General features: G+C 41.4%; 1 protein-coding gene across 1 annotated transcript; it reads right to left on the reverse strand.

Moving 5' to 3' along the window:
- Positions 1–5,545: 5,545 nt before the first annotated feature.
- On the reverse strand, positions 5,546–8,108 carry LOC133121349 (GTPase IMAP family member 7-like). The gene is given in 4 exon segments (XM_061230550.1): positions 5,546–5,794; positions 5,835–6,214; positions 6,217–6,621; positions 8,090–8,108. Coding segments are annotated over 4 exon segments (1,053 nt in total).
- Between the last annotated feature and the right edge of the window lie 4,431 nt (positions 8,109–12,539).

A 12,539-nucleotide genomic window follows, 5' to 3' on the forward strand; every position in this document is an offset into this window, starting at 1 on the left:
GTTTCCACAATAATTATATCATACAATATTTACACCCATGTTACCTTAAATTATATGAATATACAGTTAATGCATAACTTGTTTTGCTTTTTCTTTGTTTAGTACAAGAATGACTGTAATGGCAGGCATTACAGTACAATTAGGCACACAGCATAATTAGTACAGGGCTCTTGGTTACTTTCATACATTTCATAACTAATGTTACTTTGATATCTCCAGGTGATCAGCATGTGGAGGGGTGTATATCTTCTCTTCTCCCAGGTAGGCTACAGATATGCTTCTGAAAAGGTCTGTGAAGTCCTTGGCAAAATCAGAACAATACCAGTACTGAACACCAGTCCTGAGAAGCTTCAGGAGAGACGCAGCAGTTTTGGCTGCTGGGAGAGAGGCTGTGTGTGTGCCAGTTGTCACCTTCCCTCCTGCCCTGGTTATTGCACCTGCCCCAGTCCCAAGCCTTTAATACCTGCTAATATTGTTACAAACAACAATATATAGTTATTTATTATATTTTTGTTGCTGTTGTTGTGTTTATATGTTCATAAGAATTGTAATATGCAATGCCCTCTGTAATGCTTGGGAAAAAAACATTACTTTAGCTCAGTACACCACAATTTTATATTCATAAACAAACAAGTCAAAGTGCATTACTGTCACCTTCCTGTCAGCTTAGACCAGTCCGGCCCTTCTCCATTACCTCGCTCATCCTCAAGCCATTTCCGTCCGCAGAACTGCCGATCACTGAATGTTTTTTTGTTTTTCGCACCATTCTGAGTAAACTCAAGAGACTGTTGTGCGTGAAAATCCCAGGAGATCAGCAGTTACAGAAATACTCGTGCCTGCCCGTCTGGCACCAACAATCATGCCACAGTCAAAATCACGAAGATCATATTTTTATTTTTTATTTTGATGGTTGATGTGAACATTAACTGAAGCTCCTGACCCGTATCTGCATGACTGTATGCATTGCACTGCTGTCACGATTGGCTGATTAGGTAATCGCATGACTAAGTAGGTGTACATGTAAATGTTTTATTTTTAATTTTTTTATTGTTTACTGCTGCTTGACAGTGATTTACAGAGTTACAATAACAGCCATTAAAAACAATGTACTTAAAACAAATTGCATATACCATATTGTTCAGAGTGAACAGTTGGGGGACAAAGCCAAATACCTTAATTGTAATGTGAGATAACTATTAAGCAGAATGATGGCAGAAAGGATTTCCTATCCATAGTGAAATGGAGCTGGAGATAAAATCTAATGACACAACAAACATGATTATGGGACAATTCTACAAGGATATTGTTTCCATTATTTATGTCATTGTTTGCCAAAGGGTGGATTCAAGCCATGACCATTGTAGGGCTCTACACCTACGTGCAACAGGCCGCCGCGGGCTACACTGGGATTCAAACCCTCGACCTTGCCTGTCCCAGTCATTTACCTTAATCACTACAGGCCACCCCAGCTATGAAACATGGCAGGAAGGTCCCCTTATTAAACCCATAACTCCTGAACCATTTGTTCTGGTATCAAAATTCCTATTGCCAGATTCCTTGGCTAATGCCAAACAAAATGTACATTCCATATTTAATTTTCAAATTTTTAAAGCCAAAAACGTACACCGATCAGCCATAATATTAAAAACACCTGCTTAAACCAGTTTTTCACAATTAAAAATGCTGTATACACCTGTCTATAAACACTTAATAATGCATTTTTTTGTTATTTAAATATCTTGGTACGTACTGGTGTTCATGAGCACGTCTATAGAATTTTTCAGAAAAAAATAAAGACCTGCCATATATAAAAATGCATGGGATCTATTACAACATGAGTTTCACCACATGCAGTACCATGTAATTGCAATGGAGAGAAGAAGGGTGAAACTGATTTAGGATTAGATGCCATGCATTTTTTTATATGGCAGGAGGTCTTTGTTGTTAAATATTGAAAATTCTACAGGTCCTGGAGCATCAGTTAAGATCGTGTACACCAGTATGTACCAAGAGAATGAGTTTTTTTTTACAATCACTTCAACTCTAATCTCACAAGCTTGTGCTCAATTTTCAAAACCTTGGACACAACACTCAAAATAGTAAGCACTCATAACACAGCCTGTTCACTTGTTCAAAACATGCATTCTGCATTCATATGTTTGAAGAAATCTTGCACTTCCAAACTCATTGGTTCAAATTCCTAATTTTTCATTAAATACTACAGGAACATTTTTTTAGATCACCCACACAAAAGATACCTATAGCTTCACTGTTTTTACAATACTTAACATTTTACAATACTTTACTATCGCAGAAAAAAAACAGTAGAGTGTAAAAGTGTAGAATCAAAATACTGTAAAAGATATATAATTCCAGTTTAATGTTTCAGTTTTTTAAAAAAGCACAAGAGCACTGTATTGTGTACCAAACTGAATGTTTTTTCATTGCTTTTACAAAAAAATCAGGCTGGACCACCAAAAACTACATTTCTACAGTCAAATTTGCAAATCACTTACAGAAGACAGTGCATCCATCAAAAAATTATAGCGTTGGTGCTTTTCCTTTGAGACATGTTTGCAGTGGTTTGGTAGTTACAGGGGTGCACGCGTTGAAAACCCCTGTAACAAAGGATGGTGATGAAATCTCGATGTGGAAAAACTGATCCTGTTCTAAAGTCATTGGTAAATGGTTGGCATTCATATAGCGCCTTTATTCAAAGCGCGGTACCATTGATGCTTGTCATTCACCCATTCACTCACACTGCCAGACGACTGCTCTTACCGCCTGAGTCAATTGGTGTCAGTTGACTTATTTATCCAAAAACACTGATGATCTAAACATGGAATGTTGTTACAAGTAATCCGTTTCCAAGGTTCTGAAATTAGTCTCCAAGTGATTGTAAAAAAAACTGTAAATTACAAAACAGTGCATACACAACCCCGCAATTGACTTATGATTATCTGCTTATATAAGTACACATATCATATAATAAAGTATTACGTTTTTATAGACAAGTGAATACAGTTTAAAGCAGTTTTAATCATGAAAAACAGGTTTAAGCAGGTGGTTGGCTGATCAGTGTATCTAATTTCCAGTGTATTCTGTCAGTGTTGTACTTTGTGTTGCTAGCCACTAGGTGTCACTAAATTGATTTTGTCTCACTGCTTAATTGTCTTGTTATACGCACCTGTTGTTAGTCTTGTGAATAGTGTTGCCCATTGTCTCCTGTATATAGCCCGGTCCTTTTCACTTGGTCTTTGTTGAATCTTCACCTTAACCCTCCGTGAGTAACCCTGTCTGATTCACTGTCTACCTATACCTTGATTGGATATTCTGTTTTTGACCCTGGATTGTTTATACGCTACGAGACTGGATTGCCCTTTGTGTTTTGGCTACCTTTTGGAGTTTTTTAGTTCTGTGTTGTTTTTTGGCCTTATGGAATTTTGGAAAATCCTGTTTTTGTTTTGTAAATCTTCTGTGCTTTTGGAAATTTGTATTTCGTTCAAATAAATAATTGGACTATACCTGCAGTACTCCGCAATTGAGTCATCCTCAGTGCTTGGTGGTCTAGGGGATTGGCATCTGACTAGCACGCCAGAGTTCCCAGGGTTCTAGACCCGGCCTTGACAGTATTCAGTGCATTTTCAGAGCTGTGGAATCTAGTCTAGCTTTTGTAAACACTTTCTCAAGAAACACGCACTATGCAACAAGTAAAAAGAAAATAGTTTCACATTTGGCACTTTCCTTCCCACAGTGTTGTCTGCAAGGCAGGTGTTTCAGCTCTGCCCACCATAGATCATGTGTACATATTATTACTTTGCTAGCAAGTTTTCTTGAATGTATTTTTATGAAATGTATCTGTATTTATGTTACTGCAGAGGAATCTTTCAAATTTCAGTCCCTCAGTTCATACATATGCGTATAACAAACATCAGCCCTTTTGTTACATCTCTCTGGTGTCTTGGGGTAAGAGTGCGTAATATATATATTTGACCAGGTAGAAGGGTGTTGTGCGCGTTTGGTGTAAATAATGCAGACCAAACAAGAATGAAAGTGCAAAAAGGTAGATATACCAAATTGCAAGAAATATTATTTACAATTGATACAATTGTATTTATAGAACGAAGAACGCATTTAGGTCACAAGGCCAAGGGATACGGATGTTTCCAAATAAATGAAATGAACAAAGCAAAACCAAGCTAGAACCAAAGGTAGGCTGACTGACTAACTTTGCAAACAAACAAACAAAAGCCTATCTGACTACTCTAAGAAAGCACAAATGACACAGATGGCAACCACCCCTTACCTAATGTGTCCACCTATGTGTAGCAACAGTGTATAGAGGCCTCTATCTTACCTGCCCCAGGGCCTGGACTATACAGACAACCACACATACGCAGAAGTAGGGGAATAACTAGTTCCGGGTTTTCATATGCATATGCACACCCACACAGGGAGAGCTGAATGAGATGAGAGTGAGTTTTATCTAGCAGAGGAGGGATGTGATTGGTAGAGAGGGACCAGAATAATGATGATTGACGGGAGGGACAGCGAATGGAATGGTGAATGGCCACCCGCAGAGTAAAAAAGGAGGGAAAAACAGAGCGAAAGCAACATGGAACGTAACAATTTTTAAGAATGCATAAAAAAGCGTCATATTATGATCCCCTGTGAGCCGTTTATAAATGTTGTTATTGATCAACAAATAATTTACAAATGACTACATTAGTCACACTAGTTTAATTATAAGCAACCAGGACTGCTAAGCATTTTAATATGTTACCTTCTGCTAGGAATGCATGTGCTCAAACACAAGATGAGCCAAGCTGCTCATGTAGCCTCTGCATTGCATTTACTTTAGTCCCTCATTTAGCAAAAAGGTTTACTTTAATTCTGGGAACATTTGATTTTTCATGAAATTATGCAAGTCGCAAAATGCTTTCTCTGGGCCTCCTGCCTCTCACTCATAGTCATCCAAGATTTTCCCTGGGCCTCCTGCCTCTGTCTCATCATCCTCAAAGATAAGCTCTGGGCCTCCAGCATCTCTCTCACATCCTCCTCATGCTTTCTCTGGTCCTCCTGCCTCTTTCTCTTCTCAGCCTCCTCATGCTTTCTCTGGGCCTCCTCCTCACGCTTTCTCTGGGCCTCCTGCCTCTCTCTCTCAATCACCCAAGGTTTTCTCCGGGCCTCCTGCCTCTCTCTCACAGCCTCTTCAAGTTTTCTCTGGGCCTCCTGCCTCTCTCTCTGTCACCTCAAGTTTTCTCTGGGCCTCCTGCCTCTCTCTCTCAGTCACCTCAAGTTTCGTCCGGGCCTCCTGCATCTCTCTCAGCCTCCTCACGCTTTCTCCAGGCCTCCTGCCTCTCTCTCTCCTCAGCCTCCTCATGCTTTCTCCGGGCCTCCTGCTTCTCTCTCTCAATCACCACAAGCTTTCTCTGGGCCTCCAGCACCTCTCTCTCAGTCACCTCAAGTTTTCTCAGGGCCTCCAGCCTCTCTCTCTGTCACCTCAAGCTTTCCCAGGGCCACCAGCATCTCTCTCTCAGTCACCTCATCCTTTCCCAGGGCCTCCAGTCACCTCATCCTTTCTCCATTGCATGGCCTCCGGATACGTTCTGAAGGAGCACCGGTGGCCCCAGGGCATTCTCTCGAGCTCCAGCTTTCTCTCAGTCGCCGCAGACTTTCTGTGGACCTCCAGCACCTTTCTCTTAGTCGCCTCAAACTTTCTCTGGGCCTCCACAATCTCTCTCGTAGTCACTGCATGCTTTCCCAGGGCCTCCACAATCTCTCTCTCAGTCACCTCATCCTTTCCCAGGGCCTCCACCATCTCTCTCTGTCACCTCATCCTTTCTCAGGGCCTCCAGCTTCTCTCTCTCAGTCACCTCAAGCTTTCTCAGGGCCTCCTGCCTCTCTCTCATGGTCTCAAAATTCAGCTTTCCGTTATTTGCCATCACAATTGCTCCCTTATTCAAGTACTCATTCAAACTCTTTATCTGTGCACTGAGCTCTCTCTCAGCCTCCTCTCTCTTTCTCTCCTCCTCTGCTTGTATCTTTCCTGGATCCAGCTGCATCATATTGGTGTGATGGTATCCTCTTGTGTTAAACAGCACTGTCTCAATCGTCTCCAGCAGGTCTATAACCTGAGTGCGGTTGTCCTTATCTTTGTTGTTGATGACATGATATCTGCCACCACAGCTGTTGATGAATTCCTGGAGATCCTGCTTTTTCTCAGAAACTCCTCCACTGGTGTTTTCAGCTCATCTCCTCCAGTGAAAAGGACCGATGAGTATTTCAAAGCGCCTTCTCCAAAATTCTCCTGGATCCATTTTACAGTGTTCCTGTCTTCCAATGTGAATCTCCCCAGCCTGACCAGTAGCAGGAAAAATTGGTTGACATTTTCGTCCATTTCACACTTGATTTCATCATGAGAAATAGATATGTCAAAGATCCCAGGTGTGTCGATCACAGTAACACTCCACCCTGCCACCCCTGCACTATGTGTCTCACACCTTAAGGTAACAGCCACAGGGGAAACTTCCACTTTAAACACCCCTCTCCCCAGGATGGTGTTTCCAGTTGCACTCTTCCCTGCTCCAGTCTTGCCCAGCAACATAATCCTTAGAGCGTCTGCCAAATGAAATGTAAAAATCTGTGGCTGCACATAATAAAACAATAAGACTATAACTGTTCTTTAAAAAATATAGAAACATTATTGTCTTTCAGTACAAAATATTTGGCAAACTGCATCATGACTTTTGTGTTATTGCATTGGCTAACACAGCTATGATGCTATATTCTGGCTTGATTTACACATTTCAGGCAATTTCTGCAATCATGTTTCTAGACAATCACGCTTCCAACATCTTGCCTCAACATTTTCAGTTCACAGTGCAGTTTAGTTAATTTAAAAGTAACTTTTTTCGTACACATATCTGCCCTGCTTAGGAAAATAAAATATACAGACTCACTATTGTAAACAGAGCCCAAAATACATTAACATTTTTTAGTTTCTTGACATTCTGTAAATTTTAGTGTAACTTGGAATTGTTTGCTTGTAGTCCGTAGCAAAACGTACGCCAGACAATACTTACTCCTTTCTTCGTTCCAACCACTTTGGTACAAAGATTGAGCATCTTCCACTGACGACTGTAGGTAAATGCAGAAACAAATAGAACCACAATAAACACTAAAGACTACAGGCATCACTGGTGTTGTAAAGAGGAGTGAATGGGTGTGTGAATCTACAGGCCAGGGGAACATGTGAATACCTGACAGGCACAAACACCTTTGGGGGAATAAGTGAGGGCCTCTTACCTGTGTGTCACACTTCTTTGTCCCCATAGAGCCTGAAAGGAGTTTCCTGGCCAAGTCATCATTGATGTCCTCTAGTTTATGTCTCTGCATTTCTTCTGCATTGTAATGGTGTCTGATGTGAGCTTCACAGTAGGAGGCAGAGCAAGTGTGACAGACCTTCACAGCTCTGGCCGGGCAGACGTCACAGGTTACTTCTTTAGGCTGGGACAGAGCTCTGACACTGGAGAGAGAAAATTCTTATCATTGGGAAATGAATATTTTAAGCCGTGAATGCATCAATGGATATATGAACTGAAGATAACCACTAGTGGCTAAAATTGTGTGTCCACTAATTAGTGAGGGAATTTTACACTAAAAAGGCTTGTAGATCAGGCTTGTATTCTCCGGGCTCTTTTTTCTGGCCGGCGCCTGGAATGTTGTGAGCTAGCGAACTGGAGATTTAGCATTTTCACCATTGATTTAGACAATCCCAACCCCTGAGGAAATTTGGGACTTGCCATGCAAGTAGGAGGAGAGCCACTGCTCAGGGTGTATCAGCCAAGTGTTGTTTATTATATGCAGCCTTTTTTCCTTATTTTTATTACGGGGGCCAATAATTCTGGAACCCACTGTGTATAACTTTAGTTGTATTATTAGTTCAGTTGAGACACACCAGACTGTGGGCCAGGTGACCTCACCCCTTTGATTCCATGCACTCAGTCTCCTTTCTGAAATCTGGTGGTTTATCCATGGAATGGTCACTCTCCATTGACAGAAGACTGGACATTGAGTCAGATCTCACCCGCCTGGAAGGAGCACATGAATGCAACTGAGTTTCTACACCACAGTGTGCACCAGAGAACACAAAGTATTTGATGACCTCAAAAGGAAAAAAAAACTCTCTGAGCACAAGCTCGTCAGTAGATTCAAAAGCAATTATTTACCTGTATTCATCACACCCACTTTGTTTTGATTTGTCAAAACAGAAATTGTCATGGCAGCCATAAGATTTGCAGTATTTTAAAAATGTATTTACAAATATGTTTTTATCTTTGGAGTTTGGAGATCTGTGGTTTAGAGCATGTGTAGTTTGAGGAAGAAAAAGATTTAACTGTGCTGTTCAAGGGCGGTTCTAGCATTTAATAATACACATTGCTAATACAGGGTGGCATGGATGGTGCAGTGGATAGCACTGCTGCCTCACAGCAAGGAGGTCCTGGGTTTGAATCCCGGTCGGCGGGGGCCTCTCTGTGTGGAGTTTGCATGTTTTCCCCATGTCTGCGTGGGAGCCCCCCTGTGATTCCTATTTTGGCAAAAGCTCGGTTCGTTGATTATGACCAGATTCATTCCGCATTCGGTAATTCTTTTTGTGATACAGTATAAACAACAGTTAGGCAGTGAAGAGGCTTCTTCCCTCTGCGGTTTCTACTGCTAGCTGTTAGGGGCCACCTCAAGCATTTTTAAAGGAGCACTGGCACACTTGTTTCAGTTGAGATTATTTGGATTAAATGCTTAAAATATGTGGGTAGGCTGTTAGCTTTGGCTGCCTCATCCTCCAATGTCTCTCTCCCTCATCCAATTCTTCTTCTGTAAATTTCGGTTAAAAACTCTAAGGTTGTAGTACTACATCAAAATATAAAAGCTCATCCTCAAGTCAGAGTGGCCGTCATATCACTCAGGCTAGCCAAGTTAGGTTACCTGATATCTGTATGCTAACATGACCATATTTTCGTGGGAGTACGGCCGCTGAGAAGGAATTATGCATTATCCATTATGAGAAAAATACAAGTTTGTGTTTGCTTAATATTGTTTAATAACTACCATTTACTAAATGTAATTTGGAAATATGTAGTTTTCCAGAAAAGAAGGGGCACAAAACTGTGAGTCTTCAACCTTCCCAAACACTCACATGTCACCCCCCTGCTTACTTCCCTCCACTGGTTGCCTGTCATGGCTTGCATCAAATTCAAAACATTGCTGCCTTCCTTCAGCCCCATCTTAGTGCCAAAAAAATCATCAGACCCTACCCGCCTGCCAGACCTCTTCGTTCGGCCACCACAGGCCGCCTGGCGCCTCCCCCTCTCAGAAATTCCACCTACTGCTCACGACTACTGTCTGTTCTGGCTCCACGGTGGTAGAACGAACTCCCCGTGGAGTTCAGAACAGCAGAATGAATCTCTTGCCATCTTCAAGCACAGACTGAAGACACACCTCTTCAAGCTGCACCTCTCCCTGTCCCTCCCTACCTCCCAGGAAACATTAACTGTTGTCTTTAGTAGAAACCGATACTGCTTATGATTGCTTTTTTTACTGAATTACTGAGAAATTTAATTGCATTTTCAAACTCGTTTTCGGCCATCTCAATAGTTAAATGTCAACATTGCAAGTCCATTAGAAGTCAGCCTAATTGCCAAATTAAATATTTACATTTACATTGACATATTGCAGTACAACCTCACAGTTGCAGAAATCCCTGTAGTTTACATCCACTTTGTGAGTGATTGTGAGTCTTTTTCTTTTTTAAAGGCATCGGTTAAAATTATAATTCTTCATGTTTTCATCCCTCATCCCTATGGCTTCTGCCTGCCAGACTAGATTGGCATGTAATCTGTAAATATGATGCTGTGAACAACTTTGTTACAGACCGGGTTGCGCACTCAACATTCTGTGGTCACTTATTATTTGGCTGATAGAATATAACACCCGGTCGATTTTACCATAGGCAACTGGCCTAATGATTTTACTTTCCAGGGGCCTCATTTATAAACGTTGCGTAGGCACAAAAGAATGCGTACGCCACTTTCTAAGCAAACTTTGGCATTTATAAAAAACGAACTTGACGGGAAAATGTGCGGTCCTCCACGGAAACTCTGACCCATGCGTACGCACATTAACTGGAGAAATGAGAAACTGTGCCTTCAATGCTCGTGACGTAAGACCAGGAAAACGGGAAGTGAAACAGGATGTAAAAAGGTATAAAGATTTGCCGGGAGTTGTGGCTGGGTATGGCTGCTGTAAGGACGTGCTTCGTCCCTGTTATACTTATTAAAGTGTTGTGTTGTTGAATCTCGCTGTACGGGTTCTCTCCCATCCTAAGTGCAACACAACATTTGGCGACGAGAGCAGTCGAAAATGATATACAACAGATGCCACTGTGTAAAATAAATCGAAATTCATTGTTGTTGATTGTACTCTTAAAGGGTTCTGATTTTCTGCATGTTTACACTAGGACTCGGAACTATACTGTCCTCTCAGGTCCTCTTTGCACTTGTTCTTGTGTTTAATTTGCACTTTGTTGTACGTCGCTCTGGATAAGAGCGTCTGCTAAATGCCATGCAATGTAATGTAATGTAATGTAATGAAATATTACCTCTCACGTATCATATACGAAGAGTTAATTTGCAAAATCGGATAAAAGCCTCTCTTACAACGAATAAACAAACAGCTGTTTGATTGATGCTCCCTGGAGTGCCCAAAAAATATGATTTAGGATGATAAATATAAACGGAGATGTTGTTGTAAAATCCCTCAAATATGTAGACGAATTGTTAAACAATACTTCATGTTATTAAATGTATTCTCATAAATAATATGATGAACAGTCGGACAAATTGCGCTGCACTGATGCCGTTTACAATGCGTCAGTCGGGCAGATACGAGCATAGTTTCATATATTGTTATCATATTCATATATTATGTTTTATAATGTGTTTATTGTTATTAATTTTTGTTCGTTTTATCTCTTAATTTTGTAGCTGTGTTTTCAATGGTGCTAGACAAATAACGTGTATTATTATTATCATCGTCATCATCACATTCGTTGTGCAGAACTGTTCGTCATTTACAATCAATCAGGATAATTCCCACACCTGTAGCTTTTCAGAGGCAATCAAATGGCTGAAATCCCTTTTCTTGGCCTTCTTTTCAGCGTTTGCCATTCGTGAAATGCATATTCATTAGGGGTGTTTCACTGCCTATTTATAGGCAACTGTGGGCGGGACATGAAGCTGGCAAAGTTGCGCCACATTTAGAGTTGATTGTGATTTATAAAGGAAAACTGGCGTGGGACGTGCGTATGCACTGTTTTATAAATCAGAATATTTTTTTGCGTACGCACGTCCTAGGTTTCATGCTTACGCAACCTTTTGACGTGAATCCTAAGCACAGTTTTATAAATGAGGCCCCTGGTCTCTGTACAATTTGATATATTTTTATGTAACGGTAAACTAGACTCCATAGTCTAGTTTCTAATCCCGGTGTGGCCACAATAATATCTGCACAGCCGTTGGGCCCTTGAGCAAGGCCCTTAACCCTGCATTGCTCCCGGGGAGGATTGTCTCCTGCTTAGTCTAATCAACTGTACGTCGCTCTGGATAAGAGCGTCTGTCAAATGCCAAAAAAAAAGAAGAAAAAAAAGGAGTACGTCCTTTAAAGAGCTGGGCCCCTTTCCAAACAGAAATAAAATGATCGCTTCACTTCTTTCCTCCAGTGACATACTAGTCATGGATCATGTGAGGGAGCCCTTAACAGAGGAGGGGAGTCATGGAGGGGGTCGGAGCGGATTCAATTTGGAATACCCTCGCACTTATTCTTCACTTCGCCAGAAAAAGGAAGTTTCTCGGATTGGCCTTTGAGGACAACACTTTATTTCTGCTTCATACAATTTATATAAATGCATTTGCCTGTACTCTACAATGATATCAAAAGCGCATCTTATTCATTTTAAATCAGAGGTTTCCTTTCCTGAGGCCTTTTTGGCCTTCACGCGCCTCATGTCATTCATAGCGAATTTTTAAGACAAAAGTAGTTCAGCAGTAAAAAATGCACAGCCTTATTGTTCCCCTTAGTTACTAAAGGCTATATAAAATGGCTGGAACTTTTGCAGCTTTTAAATAATCTGCAGCGTTGCAGATTATTTAAATGCAACAAAAAGTAAATTCCAGGTCCAGCTAAATCAAAAGCAGCATTTGACACTGTTGATCACCAATTCCTACTGTCTTCCCTGACTACCTTGGGGACTATTTAAGCTATGACTCAAACAGGTGTCGACAATGCAAATTATGGTGGAAAAGACATTTAATGGTGTACTCGGAGCTCGGAGTAGAGCCACTGCTCCTTCGCGTCGAAAGGAGCCAATTGAGGTGGTTCGGGCATCTGATCAGGATGCCTCCCGGGCGCCTCCCTTTGGAGGTTTTCCGGGCTCGTCCAACTGGGCGGAGACCCCGAGGGAGACCCAGAGCCCGCTGGAGAGA

The sequence above is a fragment of the Conger conger genome, chromosome 2 (genome assembly GCF_963514075.1).
Source record: "Conger conger chromosome 2, fConCon1.1, whole genome shotgun sequence".
Classification (NCBI taxonomy): domain Eukaryota; kingdom Metazoa; phylum Chordata; class Actinopteri; order Anguilliformes; family Congridae; genus Conger; species Conger conger.